The sequence below is a fragment of the Macadamia integrifolia genome, unplaced genomic scaffold (assembly GCF_013358625.1).
Source record: "Macadamia integrifolia cultivar HAES 741 unplaced genomic scaffold, SCU_Mint_v3 scaffold149, whole genome shotgun sequence".
NCBI lineage: Eukaryota > Viridiplantae > Streptophyta > Magnoliopsida > Proteales > Proteaceae > Macadamia > Macadamia integrifolia.
Window position 1 is genome coordinate 52755 of NW_024868226.1, and position 17258 is coordinate 70012.

The 17258-nt window shown below is 38.2% G+C and overlaps 1 protein-coding gene across 1 annotated transcript; it reads left to right on the forward strand.

Moving 5' to 3' along the window:
- Positions 1–1988: 1988 nt before the first annotated feature.
- Positions 1989–16505, forward strand: LOC122063889 (splicing regulatory glutamine/lysine-rich protein 1-like). Its single transcript, XM_042627577.1, has 4 exons — positions 1989–2238; positions 2545–3574; positions 13575–15063; positions 15395–16505. Exons 2-4 carry the CDS (start codon positions 3497–3499, stop codon positions 15877–15879), a joined length of 2052 nt encoding a protein of 683 aa, XP_042483511.1. The 5' UTR covers positions 1989–2238; positions 2545–3496; the 3' UTR covers positions 15880–16505.
- Positions 16506–17258: the final 753 nt, after the last annotated feature.

A 17258-nucleotide genomic window follows, 5' to 3' on the forward strand; every position in this document is an offset into this window, starting at 1 on the left:
AAAAATCCATAACAAAGCCCTCATTCTCAAACTGTGGTGGAGACTCCTCACCAATGATCAATCTCTATGGGCACACATTCTAAAAGCGAAATAATTTCATAATAGGTCAAATTTTTATCCAAAAAATCTCTGCAAGAGAGGATCACTTTACCGGAATAGTAAGTAGATGGAATCTAATTTCCTACAAATGACTTTATAGAAAGAAAGCAGGACATTAGATAAGATTTGACTCTCACTAGGCACATCTTGGGCCATTCACATGGGAGTGTTTAGTGTTTTTTACTACTTTCAGTGAAAGTTGAATAGATTCAACCCCAATATGATCCGATCCATGTGGTTATGGGGTTAGTAATCAGTATGGACCCATGGGACTAGTTAGGCCGAAGGCCTGGATACCCGTCGTTAGGGAAAAAAAAATGGAGTAGCATTGTAAGTATTTTCCCACACTTCATAAAATGATTTATTTGAAGATAGGTAAAGGATACTCTACAAAAATTTTGACTGACCCATGGATTAAGTCCATTCCGAATAATTTTCTTGCCAACCTATCATATTCCAACAATCATCCTCCTTACCTAAGGAAAATAAGTGATTTTATGATGTGGATGATTGGAATGTTAGTCTTCTAAATTCTGTTCTCCATAATTCTCTTTCAAATAAAATTATTCAAATACCCATTATCAATGAGCATGACAAATGATGGCGCCACCTCACAAATAATGGGTACTCTCAACTAAAATGGCTGCCAAATTTCTTACATCTAATTTTATTACTAACTTGAGTGGACTCTCAATTAGGTGTACTTGCTTATATCCATGCTCACACTGGTGGTGTTTTTTGGAAACTCAAAATCCATCCAAAATTTACAATCTTTTGGAAATTAGCATATGAAGGAATTCTAACAAAAGACATCTTGAGAAAATGGGTGGATATTGACCCAATCTGTGATTTGTGCCACATATATAATGAGACTACTTGACATACTCTACTTTCTTGTGAGTTTATTAAGAGGATTTGGGTTGTGGTCCTCTAGGCCTCAATACTAAATTTCTACATAGCTCTTCTTTTCCAACTTTAATAATGTATCTATTTAATTCAGATATTATTCCACCTAACAATTTAGATGTTTTCTTCTATATTTTTATTATTACTTGTTATTACAATTAGAAACACAAAAATCAGGTTATTTTTGGGCACATTAAACCCAGCCCCTTGTTTGTTCATTTCCAAAGACAGAGAAAAAAAATGTCTTGTGCCAGATAAAAATGGTGATGCTAATTTGTATCAATTATGAGTGAGCATGAACTCCTATATTTGAGGAGAAAATTAAAAAAATTTAAGTCATTTAATTGGTTTCCCTTAAGAACACTACCTTCTTCATTACAAATCTTGGCAGGTAGGTATGAGCTAGTACTACTACTTTTTCCATCAATCAAGAAACATTAATTTTTCTTTTAAATTTTCCTCCAACTTTGCACACAGAAACATAGACAAGTATTCAAGCTTGCAAGGTCTCTCTCTCTCTCAATGTTCAGGTCCAAAACATTACAACCTGGTTCAGTCCAGTACCCTTCAGTTCTATCCCTTTTGTGGTAACTCTAGTACCGATTTTCTTTCACACCAACTAATTTAGTGCGCTTTAATCACTCTGAAAACAAAAGCTCTTCCTAATAGAAGAAACAACCTCACATGGACAAGCATGTCTATGAATAGTAGACAGACACGTGTCGTGATAGATGCAGAATCCAAAAGTGAAAGGATGGTGGATTTGTGCCAGGTGGATGACAGCAATAGGAGAGATAATGGAATTCACAACCCAGATGTGGTCGTTTTGGTCTCTCTCTCTCTCCTCACCCCAAACCTTCCATATTTACCACTTTCATCTCCTCCAGACTCAACTCTCAATTTCATTTTCACACGTTTCTTTAACCCTCCCACTCTCTCTCCTCCTTTATAAATAGGGGTTTGTTATACTCTTCTTGGGGTGTTAAAAATTTCTGAGAAGCTAATTTCAATAGCGTGTAATTTCCGAACAAAACCCATTTGAAGGTCTGAGGAAACAGAGAGAGAGAGAGAAGAGAGAGAGAAACCAGAACTCACACAGAGGAGGAGGAGGAGAGAGAGAGAGAGAGAGAGAGAGAGAGAGAGAGAGAGAGAAACTGAAAGAGCCCCCTTTTCTTTATTGTATCTATCTGTGAGATCTTGTCCTTCTACATTGGCTACTTTGTAGTGGGCAAGGTATATAAAAAGATTAAAACAGCAACTTATAATAAATTTTCATGGGTTTTCTCTCTCCCTCCTTCTCTCTTGTTCTCTGCAAATGTTTGAGGCATTAATGCTATCAATCGAGCTTCTGCTACTCTTGTAATGGAAGCCGAGAGAGAAGGGGGAATTCTGTTTACTTTTTTTTTTCTTTACAAGTTCTTTTATGAAAAAGAAAAAGAAAATTCTTGGTAGATTTTATGTATTGGATTGATGATTAGTTAGGGTTTTTCTTACTTGGGGGTGTGTGCTTAGGATGTTTCTGTTGGTGGATTTTTCTAGGGTTTGGTCGGATCGTCTGTGGGAACGGCTCTAATCTTTGGATTTGGACTGTTAGGGTTATTATCAAGACAGGTTGCAGAATAAAGACGGAGAATTTGGATTGTTCAGGTGTCGCACGAAGTGGAAATAGAGATCGGAAGTGTGTTTGTATGATGGGAGAAAATTTGGATTGTCCCCTGAGCTGGGTTTGTGGTGTCTGTAGCTCTGGTGTCAAATTGTTCAAACTAGTCATTTTCGCACACTGAATCTGCATTGGGAGATGGTGAAAATTTTGGGTTTATGGATATGGAAGAGGACTGCACTTTAAATGTGTAGACGGTGATACGGAATTGATAGTTTCTTCGTTTTGAGATTGCGGCTTCTGTGGTTTTTACTACAGGAGCGTTTTTATTTGATCTCCCAATGTTCTTGATGTCTGTTTTTGCCGATAAGGAGCAGGTGATAGTTCTTTATAGTCCAATCAGGGAAGACAGAAGAAGATCAAATTGCAGTGTACCGTCTTGTTGCTCTAGAAACCCTTCGGCTTAACATACCTCAACAAGCATCTGTAGCTTTAGGAACTATTTTCTTTGTTTCTGTTTCTGGCAACATTCAAGCTGGTACAGTATTTTTGATATGGTAGATTTGATCGTTATCTGGGCATCATTGACATCATTGGAGCTAGTGCAGTGTTTGATCAGTGAAATTTCTATTAAAATTCAGAGGAGTGTTCTTTTTCTTGCATGATAGTGTGATTTGAGAAATTGGAATTTTAAAAATTTTGGTTGCTGGGGACCTCAGAAGATAAGATCATGGAAAATCATTGAAATAGGCAATGAGTGCGGGGACATGGTGCATGGACAGGAGAACAGTTGCTGGTCCGTTCCCTTCTTGGAACAGTTCTACTGTAAACTAAGTGAAGCTTTTTTGTTGGTGAAAGGAACCCACATTTCTGATTCCAGGATTCCGTGCGATGTCTCGCTGCTTTCCATTTCCGCCACTGGGATATGAAAAGAAGGCCAGGACTGATGAAGCAGATATTCTAGCAAAGGTTCTTCTTCGCACATTTTTTTAATCCAATATATGTTTTTCTGGCAAAAATGGTTATGGCTTTTTCTTTTTCAGTGATACTAAATTCTTGCTTTACATTGAACTTCCTTTTCTGTTACTCCATTAGCACAATCACTTTTATCATGGAGAAATCCCTGATTAGAGAATCAGATGTATTTTATTCAATATACTCGTGGTTCCTCTTTCTCTAATGGGCTACAATTTACTAGTTTGTGAGCATGATCAGGAATCAGATATTGGATGACAATTATGGGTTCTCGTGAATTTTTGTGGTACCACAAGCCAACCCAGTAATTTTGTTTTCAGAGTTCTTGAAAACAATAATAGCTCTACCATGTAGCCTCCAAGTCTCCAAAGTTGTACATTTTGATTGAAGATTGAGATGTTTCATACTTGTGGTTCCTTAAATTTAGGCATTACTTCCTTCTGAAGGAAGTTCTGGCTGCTGGAACATTGGGCAGTCTATGATGTTTACATAGACCCATATTAAGGATAAACTAAGTAGAAATCTGCAAATTAAAGAAAATAATCTAACCATAGGTTTTTAGTCCAGTAGATACAAGGTTGGCAGTATTACTTTCTGAAGTCAATGCTGAAAATCGCTGAGAAACTTGATTTTAAGTCTGATATTTTGGGAGTTATGTGTAATGTATACATGATGTCCAAACTATTTATATGAACCTGTGAAAATCCTGAATGCATGCTGCTTCTTGGTTAAATAATGAGTTTTCTGACGTGTGCTGTGGGCATATTGGGAGACAAGTATTTTGACAAAGTTCAGGACCTCATCCTAAGTGGGAAATTTGATGTTTACTAGTATTTACTTGCCTCTTCAAAAATCTTGTTGCTGCATTAATTCAGAGATACAAGAGATCCTTCGGAGTGTTCCTTTTACTTTAGTACAGTTGAGCTATTATGGAGGACATTATATATTTATGGAGTACATGCATATAGGTTTCAGGATGTGATCTTAGGTTCTTGGTGAGATCTTTCCGATGATACTCCCTGTAATCAAGAGTTGTCTTGAGTTTCTGACGACCTTCTTCTTTTACTTCTTTTTTTTTTTTTTTTGGGAGGGGGGGTCTCACAAGAGTTGTAGTATGATAATGGCCTGGCCTGATAATATTCAGTTATTTATGCAATATATCCCATGTAAAGACCGTCTTGTCATTATTTGAAGTGTCTACAGAGCTAGTAGTGGTCATTTGGAGCTTTCATGCCTTCAAAGCAACAACCACAAATTTAAATCCGTGGTTCAGTTTTTTTTTTGTTGTCATAGTGATTTCGACTTGACAACCTATTATCTCAGTTTTCCCCCAATCTTGTTTGTTTCATGTTCCCTATCTAAATCACTTCTGGTCAGGAGATGCCTCTATATTTTAATAAGGATCATGTTGCCTATTATCTTAGTTTGCCCTTGTAAAGAGAAGAGAAGAACAAGAGAGAGAAAGAGAAACTTGCGATTGTGGAGCAAAAGGAGTCCCAATCAATTAGATTGGGGTTTCCCTCCTTTATTCATTAAATAGAATAGCTATTACAAGTCATACTAAGAATAAGACAGATAACTGTTACCAGTCCTACTAGGAATAGGAAAGAAAAAAAGAAAGAGAAACTAATACTAATTGCTAACTTCTAATTGTATTGTCTTAATAGGACTAGGACAGTCGTAATTGGACTACGACAACCCAAGGGAGGAGTCTACGACTTGCGCTAGATTCCTCCTTTCTCTCGATAGACTTCTAACACTCCCCCTCAAGCTGGAGTATACACATAGCAACAGAAAGCTCCAACTTAGACCAACAAGAACTCCAACGAGCATAGAGAGAACTTCAATCAACCATCATAAAGCTATCAGCAACTCCAAAAGCAATGAAAGTCCTTTCCAAAGAAGGCACTCCAACAAAAACTATAACTCCTAATAGCTATAACGAAAGCACTCACGAGCCTCAAATAGAGATCTCCCAGATAGACGTCTCATAGAAAATTTCACAGATAAATAGGCAGCATCAAGTTGCTGGGACCAAACAACATCAGGTTGTTGAATGTACCCAACAACATCATGTCGTTGAATATACAATCTTCAAAAGATAAAATAGTTGCTGAGGACAAACACAAGAAGACATGACTACAAACGAAATAATCTTGAATAGGCATAATCTTGAGTAGACAATAAATCAAATCAAGTAGATAATAATTTGAATCTCCCCATCACTTGTGGCGGTGCACATGGACAATTAATTTTCAACAACCACTATCACAAAGGATGATCATCACGAAGAATCCCATAACCAAGAGCAACACGGTAAAATAAGTTCCAATCTCCCCCTGACGGTAGCAAATCTGAACAAATAATTCCAATTACCACCTATGCAAGTACCAATTTTCCAAAAAGTGCAAATTTCAAATTGAGGTGATCTCAAGGCCACCAAAACAATAATTTGGCGCACACACACACACACACATATAATCCCCCACTTATGTGAAACCTCAGTAAAAAATACTTGATTGGGTTCGGTATGGACCCCCTTCAACAATAGAGCGCAATTAATCAAAAGGTGATGGCAATTTTGTAATTAATCCATCAATCCCACAACAATCCCAAACTGATTGATTGGTAGGCAAGGACATAAGAGGTAGAATTATTGTGCAAGGGCAGACTTGGAAGCAAATGTAATTAAAGGATAGGTCAAAAACAAAGGGAAAAGTGGAAGCAATTTAGGAAAACCTGAATAATAAAAGGGGAAAGATAAACTCTAAATATCTTTCACGCAACCAACGTAAATCAAAAAAAGAAACTGTCATCTTTACAGCCACGCAACCAGTAGTCTCTTGATTCACTTTTTGTAACCGAGAAACAAGGCAGAAAGGGGTAGAAATGATGGAGTCTTACTAGCAAAAATCAATAACCAAAAACATAGCAGCAAGAGAATCATGATCAGAAATCTCTGATAGCAGCAGCAAGATTATCGCAACCCTTTTGATGACACTTGATGATGTTGCAACTATGGCAGAAAACATCAAAACCCAGTGGTAAGAACTGAATCTGCAAATCGACTTCAGAACAAAATTCTACAATCCTCATTGATCAGAAATAGCAGCATAGTAGCAGCAGCAGTAATGAATTTAGGGTCTCCCTTGGAGCAATACAGAAGATAAAATTCGTAGCAGATAACCCCATTAAACAAATCAGCAAATCAGTGATGACAATGTGACAATACCAAGGATCAGCAAACACCAGTAGCACTAAATCGATGGTTCAGGAATAAATTTTCAGCACAAAATTAGCAGCAGTAGGTATGTTCTTCATACACTTCATCATCTTTATTAAAACCCCATTCAAGACCCTAGTTCTTAGAGTTTCACCAGTAGCATGAGACTTTGGAACGACTCTCAAACCAGCTACTTGGAGGGCTATAGTCCGGGTTGCCGATTCGTGAGTGGGATGTCCAAAATTCATTTTATTTTATTTTATTTTTCTATTTTTTTTAATTTTATTTTTTTATTTTTTTTGGCCCTTGGATCCATGTAGCCGACCCCATTCAGTTGGGATAAGGCTGAGTTGTGTTGTTGTTGTCTCAAACCAGCTACTTGTTATGGCTCTGATATAATGTAAAGAGAAGAGAAGAAGAAGAGGGAGAAAGAGAGACCTGCGATTGTGGAGCAAAGGTAGTCCCAATCAATTAGATTGGGGCTGCCCTCCATTCATTAAATAGAATGGCTATTATAAGTCCTACTAGGAATATGAAATAACAAAATAGGAAACTAATACTAATTGCTAACTTCTAATTGTATTCAGGCCTAATAGGAGTATAGGACTAGGAAAACCCAAACCCACAGTCTTAATAGGACTAGGAAAACCCAAACTCATAGTCCTAATAGTGTTAAAAAAACCCAAGGAAGGAGTCTACGACTTGCCTTGACTCATCCTTTCTCGCAATAGGCTTCTAAGCACCCCCAATCTCATATGCTTCATGTTCCCTAGCTAAATCACTTCTGGTTGAGTGATTCATTTATATTTTAATAAGGAGCATAGTTGTCAAGGCGTCACCTAGGCACTGCTTAGGTGTCCAGACTCTTTCTTGGGTCCAAGTCAATAGCACGTCTTGTTGACACTTCACGGTTTTACGTTGATTTATGTTTATTGCTTTGTTTATTGATGAATATAATTTATTTATTATTTGTTGTTTTTCTTATATTAGGCCATTACTAGAATAATTGTATCATATTGCATTGATATAGCTTCTATGTTGCATATAATAACAATTCTATAAAATTATCATTGCTATATTACATATAGTCATAATGCATGCCTAGACGCTCCTCTAGTGCCTTCCGTCGCCTAATCACCTTGACTACTATGATAAGGAGAGCTATTGAGGTTGAAAGCTTGAGATTCGAGTGGTGCATATCAGTTGGATATTAAATTTGAACCCAATACAAGTAGAATTCAGCAGATTTAAGGTTAGATGCATTAGTTCCTGATGCTTTTCTATGAAACCTATGCTAGTTGGGCTTAACTTTCTTCAAAGCCAGATTGACTTGGGTGTGAAGGCTTCTTCATGTAGGGATTCTTAACTTAAACCTCTAAATTACTTATCTAAAGATGTCATTCCTTATTTTGACAGTTATCTTTGATATGTGCATTTCCTTGGCTCATTATTCAAGGTGGGGTTCCTTGGAATATGTTTTGTTACTGCTGATGATATTGTTTTGGAGATGAGACCAAAGCAGAGATCAACCTTGGAATCAAAAGGTTTAAAAATAAGTAGAATGAAGACGGATTATGTGGTGGGTAACTTAGTTACAACTAGATGGATTATGAAGTTGGGATAAGGTTATGGTTGTTGTTATTGGATAATGAAGTGGTGAAAATTGACGAGTGGGGGATTTCACAATCCAAAACCGAAATGGGGGGATGAGAGGATAGATTCATAGAACTGACCTCACTCGCGACCTTGATATCCTATCATTTGATGATTCACTCCCTGGTCGCGAGTAACCCGATCGACTACTTTCAATTGAGAAATTCCTTAACCTACAACAAAGTGATTATTTTAGGTGTTTGGGCTCAATCATAAATAAAGAAGGTGATATGGAGGATGATGTTTCATAGAGAATTGAAATAGGATGGATGAAGTGGAGAGGTGCGTTAAGAGTGATGTCTAATTGGTGTATTCCTTCAAAACTAAGGGAAAAGGAAAATTTTATTAGAAAGTTATACGACAGGCTAGATGTATGGTACAAATGTTTGGCAGTTAAGAAGCATTATATAAATAAACTCAGTGTAACAGAGATGAGGATATTGAGTGGTAAAATTAGGAAGGATAAAGTAAGAAATGATGATGTTAGAGCTGATTGAAGTAGCTCCGATACAGGTTAAGCTACGAGAAAGTCTTTTGAGGTGGCATGTCTGTGTTCAATGGACGGAGGAGTGATTTGATTCAAGATTGAAGGAACCAAAAGATCTAGCGGCAAACCTAAAATGACCCTTGGAGAAGTGGTGATGAAAGACATGCATAGCTTAGGCCTTGTATAAAGTATTACAAAAAATAAAGTTGATTGGAGGGCAAGGATCCATGTAGCTGACCCCATTTAGTTCGTATAAGGCTGAGCTGTTGTATTGGGTTGGGCCGCCTTAAAATCTGCATTATGGGGATTCATGGGTTCTTATTTGAATGTCAACTAGGTAGTTAACTTGCTTCCTATCTAACCATATCCCGTGACTTTTGACTATTGTTTGTAACCAAGGTATTTAGTGATCTATTTACTTTATCTCTACCAGTGTGGTTTAGATCAGATGCGCTCACATGCTGCATGTTGTAAGAGACAAAAATCTACACTTTACTATTCCAGGATATGAATGCGTAGAATGGAGTCCTCTTGCAGATCTTCCTGCGAGAATATACCAGTAGGAGCTCTATTTCCCCCCCCCCCCCCCCAAAAAAAAATGATATACCCAAAAAGAATGACATGGTAATGGTCTTAATACTCCCCTTGTGTATCTTTTGCGTATTTATAATTTTCCAAGTGTTCCTATGAGAACCATATGATCTACCCATCAGTATGTCATTGCTATCCATCGTAAGTTCGTAACCCAGTCACATTGCCATTCTTTAAGGGCCCAGACGACGAGCTTTTGTAAAACAACTCAAACTATATTTATTATTCATTAAGAACTCTTTTATTTTGGCTGATTTACATTTGATTGTTATAAGGGTTTAAAGTATCGTACCATATCGGTAGGCACCAATACGATACAACTCGATACCTCTCAATACCTGTGGGTACAGTACCAAGGTGATCTCTGCAACACTACAGAATCAGTCAAGGAAATTCGGAGCAGGTGCCACTGCCACCACAAAAGAGTAGTGGCAGCTGCCACATCCATTGGAAGAAGAAAAAGAAAGAGAAAGAAAGGAATAGAAAACCAAATATTACAGAACCGGAAGAAGTAGAATGCATATTGGTCACTTTAGTATTGCCGGAGCTGCGGACCTTCATGCTAGAGTCATAGAGGGAGACACTTGGCAACTGATGTTGAGGATTTAGACTGATGGTGAGGATGGATCATGGTTTCAAGTATCAGTATCGTATCGGTATTGGCTGAGACCGATCCCCGATCCTTGACCGATCCGGATCAGTTACCCATATCGTTTCAGGGCTAAACAATAAAAAAAGTACTTTTTCTGAAAAGCAAGGGATAAAAGTGACCTATACGCATTGATCCTCTCCGACACCGATCCGGATTGGATCAGTATTGGTAGAGACCGATACCAGTATCGATACCTAGAACTAAATCCATGGGGCGGAGTGTTAGACCGAATGCCATTTGTATAATTTTTTGATACACAAGTATGGGACGCGATCCTATGTATGACATTGTATGTAAACAGTGTACACCACCCAATTAAAATGTTAGATAAGGCATTGATTTCATATAAATAAAACATTGCAAACAACATAACTTATTTATGATTGGACCTTTTTATTTTTTTTGGGTGAATGGAAAATTAGTTAAGAGAAAAAGCAGAATACAAGGACAGCCCATAGGCAAGACAATAGGGGGACCCCTTTGAAAACAACAAACAATTAATAAAATGATAATAAATCAAAATATGGGGAGGGAAGAAACAATTAAACAAAGGATGATACATCAATTCATCAAAAACCGATGAGGGGCAGAAACATCAATGAAGATGATACATCAAAAAGCCGGGGATGGGGGAGAAATAATTGGAAGGTCCCATCTGTTGGCAAGATTCCTATTTCTCAAAGTGTGGGCTCACCTGACGAATGGGTAGGATTCTATTTCTGATATCAAAACAAATGGTTTCCCCAATCTGTTCTATAGTACGCAACGAGAAGGTCCATCTTCTTTTATTTCTTTTCCACTAAATATACTGAATCACAGCACAAAATGCAAGCTCACCAATAATATCACATATTGAGTTACTGCCGAAATTTTTTAAATCCACCTGCATTCTCTCTGAAAGGGAAGGATAGTTCTTTGATGAGGCTAACACTTGTTAAGGAATTTTTTCCAAACATATCTAGAAAAAGGACGAAAAAAGAAAAGAAAAAAAGAATAGGTGGCCCACATTTTCTTGAGAGTTCCCACTAGAGGCAACAATTAGCTATGGAAAGGTTTCTTTTGAAAAGAAACTCCTAGGTGGGAAGAGACCGAGTCAAAGCACGCCAAGCAGTAAAACTAGTTGGTTTGATGAAGCACATTTTAAGGATCAGATTTTGTCGCGCTGTGTAAGTTATTTTCTAGGGAGGAACCAGCTTGCGTGGAAGAAGATTTAACAGTTTTATTTTTGGGCCCTACAGCCATCTAACTTGGAGATCAGTTGAAGATTAATGGAAGAAGATTTTACTGCTTTATTGGTCCTCTATTTTAGGAAGTTTTTATATCTTGCGTTGGGGTTTATTAGCTGAAGATTAGTTTCTTTTATAGGTTGTTAGTATTTTCCTTTTATTAGGATTCTTTATTTTGTTAATTAGATTGGGGTTGGATATCTTTTAAGTAGTTCTATTTAGGATAAAGCAGGGATTCTGCACGCAGGGAAGGCCCCTTTAATGTAATTGATTGATTATTCTAAATAAAGGGAAGCTGCTTTGATTTCAGCAGCCAATGAATTGAAAAAAAAAAGTGTTTCATTTGAAACAGTGACAAAGCTGTGAGAAGCGGTGGGGGTGAGAGGCCTGGGAGAGAGTGAGACTCAATCTAATCTATCCTTTCTTTTATCTTCGTCTATTTTTTGTTTTCTATTTTATTCCAATCAATTCCATGACTGAGATCTGCTGCAACCCTGAACCATTCAAGGGTGTTATTTTGAGGCTAAATCAGTGACTGAATGATGACAAGTTGCTACTGAGTTGCTGCTTCAGTTACTGATTTAAGTTCCTGCACAATAGTACCACCGATTTGATTTTCTTGGAGGGGATTTCTGCAAATCGTTAGGGATCCTGACAGGGGTTAAGTCATTCATGATCCAACCTTACTTTAGGATGATAGAGGAAACCTTGGCCTTACTATCCGGTCCTGCATCATATCTTATTCGATCCCCATATCTGGAAATGAGAACACCATGTGAGTGCCAATTATTAAGCCATAGATAATTATAACATACATCATCAATTCTTGACCAAATAGTGTCTCTAACAAGGTGTTTATGCTTAAGAATTGTCCTCCAAGTCCAAATGCATCAGTTGGGCAAGTGGCAGTCCAAATGGAATCTGATTGTCCGATTGGACCTAATTACTACCTAACGTCCTATAATCAGACATCCTATGAAGGCTTATTGGGTCCAACCACCTAATGGCATTTGATTAGACCCAATGACTACTTATTATGTATTATGCTTCAAAAATGTATTTTGCATGTATCCTAAGTATTTCCTTGTGTTTCTTGACTATTTCCATGTGTATCATCTCTCTGATACAATACGATACGATAATTTTTGTAAAATTACCCTCCTGAAACAATACTTCATACCAATACTTTAATTCTTGGTTGTAATAGAAAGATAAGTTTGCATGAGAAACAACATGAAGTTTGGTTATGGACATAAAGTGTGAAGGGCTCCCAATTGAAATTTAGCAATTGGATGAGCCATCTATTTTGTATTCTCACACATTATGTTGTTTTGCCCTTCTTGCATGAATTCTTCTAAATACATGAACTGCTTATGTCTGGAAAATGTTGGAATGTTTTTCTTTTTCTAGATTTGTGTTTGTTTTACGTCTTCTTGCTGGCGTGGGACAATATGACCTTACAGATTTTCGTTACTGTAGAAGTTCTTGGGTGGCAAATATAAAATTGTTTTAACACTTATTGCATTTTTGCAATTGGTGCATTTTATGAGATATATAACTGGACAATACACAAAATTGTTTATTATTTTAAGGGAGAATTATTCTCTGGTATGCTATTTCAATCTGCTAAAAACTGGTGCATTTCTTTATTGGTTTTTGCAGAATCTTACATGTGTCAGATTGAAGTAATAGTTTCATACAGAAAATAATTAGGGGGAAAATATAGCATAAAACTTGCCTTTCTTCTTTTGGTACGTCACTGTATAATCCACTAAAATGTTCATTATTGTTATGTTTATGACAAGAATTATTGTTAGATACAATTTTCTTATATACTGGGGACATTGCTCCATAAAAGGTCCGGGCTGCCGGGGCAAAAGCCCGCTTTCAATTCATGAGAGCAGTCACTTTATGTAAAAATGCTGAAGATTGGGACCATCTCCAAACTTACCCCTCCCAGGGCCCCACATAGGTGGGGCCAGCACTGGTAGATGGCTTAAAATTTTCTGATGTACTAGGAAGCTTATGAATCTTATTTTTGGTGTACGTGGAATTTATTCAATATTGGGCATCCTATTCATCCATAATATATATGGCATATAATATATGCATGGATCCTTATGTGGATATGCATTGCCCCCTAACTGAGACGTGTTTTTCAGGAGAAGCACAAAGAGAAAAAACATAAGAATGAGAAGAAGGACAAGGAGAAGAAAGAGAAGAAGGACAAGGAGAGAAGCAAAGATAAACATAAGGAAAAGAAAGACCGAAAGGAAAAACACCAAGACAAGAAGAAGGACAAGGATAGGGATAAAGATAAAAACAAAACCTCAGATGAGAAAAAGATTGAAGGGCAACCTGGGGTCTACAATGGAGAGAAGATTGACCAGAACAGCCAGCGGGATGAAGACATCAATGGTTCTAAATTTGTGCAGGACTTGGGTGGGAGGATCAGAGATGCAGAAAAAGGGGTGGGGGTCCGAATGCTTGAGAACTTTACTGGTACAGAACAAAAAAAAGCTGAGGTTATGGCCAGGTTGGTGGATAAAGATGTTGATAGTAAGCCTGAAGGGAGAGAGAAGAATAAGGTCGGTGCAGATCAAAGAAGAGCCAAGGTGGGGATGGCCAGAGTGGTGGAGAAGGATGTTAGCAATAGGGCTCAAGGGAAAGAAAAAAGTAAGGATGGTTCAAATGGACAGAACAGCCAGCGTGGTGGACAGAAGATTGACCAGAACAGCCAGCGGGATGGGGACATCAAGGATTCTAAATTTGTGCAGGACTTGGACAGGAGGATCAGAGATGCAGAAAAAGGGGTGGGGGTCCAAATGCTTGAGAACTTTACTGATACAGAGCAAAGAAAAGCTGAGGTTATGGCCAGGTTCGTGGAGAAAGATGTTGACTGTAAGCCTGAAGGGAGAGAGAAGAATAAGTTCGCTGCAGATCAACGAAGAGCCGAGAGGATGGCCAGAGTGGTGGACAATGTTGTCAGTTGGGCTGAAGGGAAAGAAAAGATTAATAATGACATGGATCAACGGGAAGCCGGCGGGATGGTCAGAGTGGTGGAGAATGCTGTCAATTGGGCTGAAGGGACAGGAAAGAAAAGGGAAAAGAAAAATGCAACAACAACAAAAAACTCAGGCTTATCCCAGCTTAATGGGGTCAGCTATATGGATCTGTGCAAAATGGAGAAAAATGATGATAGAAAAGCTGATGTACAAAGAAATGGAGATGAAGGAAGAAGTGCAGGACATGCAAAATTTCAGATCACCAGACTGGATCAACAAAGAGTTGAAGGAATGGTCAAACCAATGGAGAAGGATGCGAAGAAGAGACTGGAAGGGAAAGAAAAGAAAAAAAACAAGGAAGGCAGGGAAAAAAAGGGGGATAAGAACAAGGAGAAAGATCGAAAGAAGGAAAGCAAAGCAAAGGGTAAAGATAGGAGCAAACAGAAGGAGGAGAAAGCGAAGGAGAAAAGTGACCACAAAAACAGGGAGCAGGATAAATTGAAAGAAAACAGCAAGTCCTCTGCAAACAACACCATCAGCATTAAAACATCAACATTAAACTCTTCCAAGGAGAGTAACAATAATTCTGATATTGATGGAAATCTCAAGAAAAGAAAAGAAAGAGAGATGAATGGGTTCTCACATGGTGAGTTGATTTTTTGTCCTGCGGCACAGTACTACTAGGAAACCTCAGTTGCCATCTAGTGGTTGGAAGCACCTTATTGGGCTGTGCATATCCAACCACGGTTGGTGTTAGATACATTACAGTGCTTATTGCTTGAAGCTTAATTGAATACAATCCTTTTAGCTCTTGACTGGTTAGGTTTATGTTTACAAAGCCAATTTTCCTAACATTTGATTTGTATAATAGCATTTTTTAGGCATAAGTTGACCTTTTCATGCAAGTTTTTAGTCTTCTATTAGCATTTCTGTAGGCTATTTAGTAGTTTTATCATCCTTCTGTTTTAAAATAACAGGGAGTGACATTCGGCCAGATAAATTACCAAGACCTGCCTCATCCTCTCACCTGTTAGCGGAGAATGGAAAGAAAGTTGAACCATGCCAACCTGCTATGCAGTTTACTTCTGATAAGAAGGGGCTACCGAATAACTTTAAGGCAGAGCATAAGGAACACGAAGTCAACGGTCTAATAGAAACTCAACAAGTTTCTGTTTGCTCGACAAAGCGGTTCCCCATTGGACAAGCAATTGAGAATGGTGAAACTTCATTGAAAGTGCCGCATCCTGATTTGGAGTATCTAAGCCAGATTCTTTCAGTAACCCAAATGGAGGAACTGTCTGATTTTGACGACCAGGAATGGCTGTTTAGCAGTGACAGTCTCCAATCAAAGAATCCCAAGGTGGGATCTTCTGTGGCTGACGAGACCCCACAGGTGTGGGCTGAAGCATTGCGGATAGAGTCAGCTGATGTTTGTGCTCTGCCATATGTCATTCCATACTGAGAGTACTTGTTGGATTGGATGGCATTCTTCCAATTCTTCCCCACCACTGAAGGCCCCAAATATATCCTTCAGGAATGTAAAGCGGCATATGGATCTCAGAGTTGGGTTGTTGGTTTATCATGATGCTTTCTCCAGTTATTGTGCTTCCTGTTCTTTCAGGATATGCATTCAACCATCTGTTGCAGTAAGTATTGATTGTGTGTGGCTATGTTTTCTTGGAATTCTTTTATATGGAATTAAATGTGTCGCACACATTTCATGTATGCATTCCACCATCTGCTTGCTCCATTAGGTTGGTGCATCTTTGCAGCTTGGTATGAGGAAGAGATTTTTACCCCCTCTTCTGTAAGTATTAATTCATGAGAACCTTTCCTTATGTACCCACCGGAAGGTATTGTCACGTACTGCAAGATCCAAAATCTCCAGGTTGATTGTAGAGGGGAAAAAAAGGGTTGAAAAGATGCTAATTTGTGCATTTTTTATGTTTGTTTCTTTAAGCTAAAAGGCTCTTCTAATAGAGTGGTCTTGGCTGCACCACCACAAAATTTTGATTTGTAACATATACATCTTATTTACAAGAAATGTACAATAGAGGGAAAAAGAAAAGAGGCAGTTCCATTTGTTTATCCTTTCTTTGGCATTCTGTTGCTATTCCTGTTATGCTGGCAGAAGTTACTTTTCTGATATTTTTTATTGCTTTCAAGTCTATGATTTCAATTGAGAGGTTGTGTGAGTGGCAATGGCTCAGGTTTGTTGGATTTTTTTTTTTAATTCTATTCTATTGTTTTGTCTACTAAAACTTGGATTGTTGGTGCAAAATCTGGGTCAGTGTTTTAGTGTCTTGTCAAAGTTGGTATACAATTAACATGCACAATGAGTGGAGATGTACCCATGAACCTGCTTGGTAGTTAGATTTGCTTGTTTGCAGCACAGGAAGTTCAGGGACTGGTGATCATTGGAACTAATAAAAGCTCAGAGCAATTTCAGTGACACCAAATTTGATTCATCCCTTTTGGTCAGTCTGGGCCCTGAAGAATGACTTTAGTGTAACCAATCCTCACCTAGGAGGTTAGGATTCTTTACTCTTTTTTGGGAAATTCATACGGAAAGTCCTGTTACAGGCTTATAGCTTCTGCCTTGTTTTTGTTTATTTTCAAATTATAGCACCTGTGTCTGCACCGCATGAGGAGGAGTGATGACTGATGAGGCGCAAAAGGAAGTGCTTGGTGCTTGTCGGGAGTGGTGTGGTGAGGTTCATCTGTTCATGCATAAGGATATATAAAGCCATGGCCATGGAAAGTACAGTGCTGTGCTGTACCTTTTGTGGACGAATGAATCTGCAATGTCTTGAATTTGGTAGATAAAGGGGTCTTGTGCTT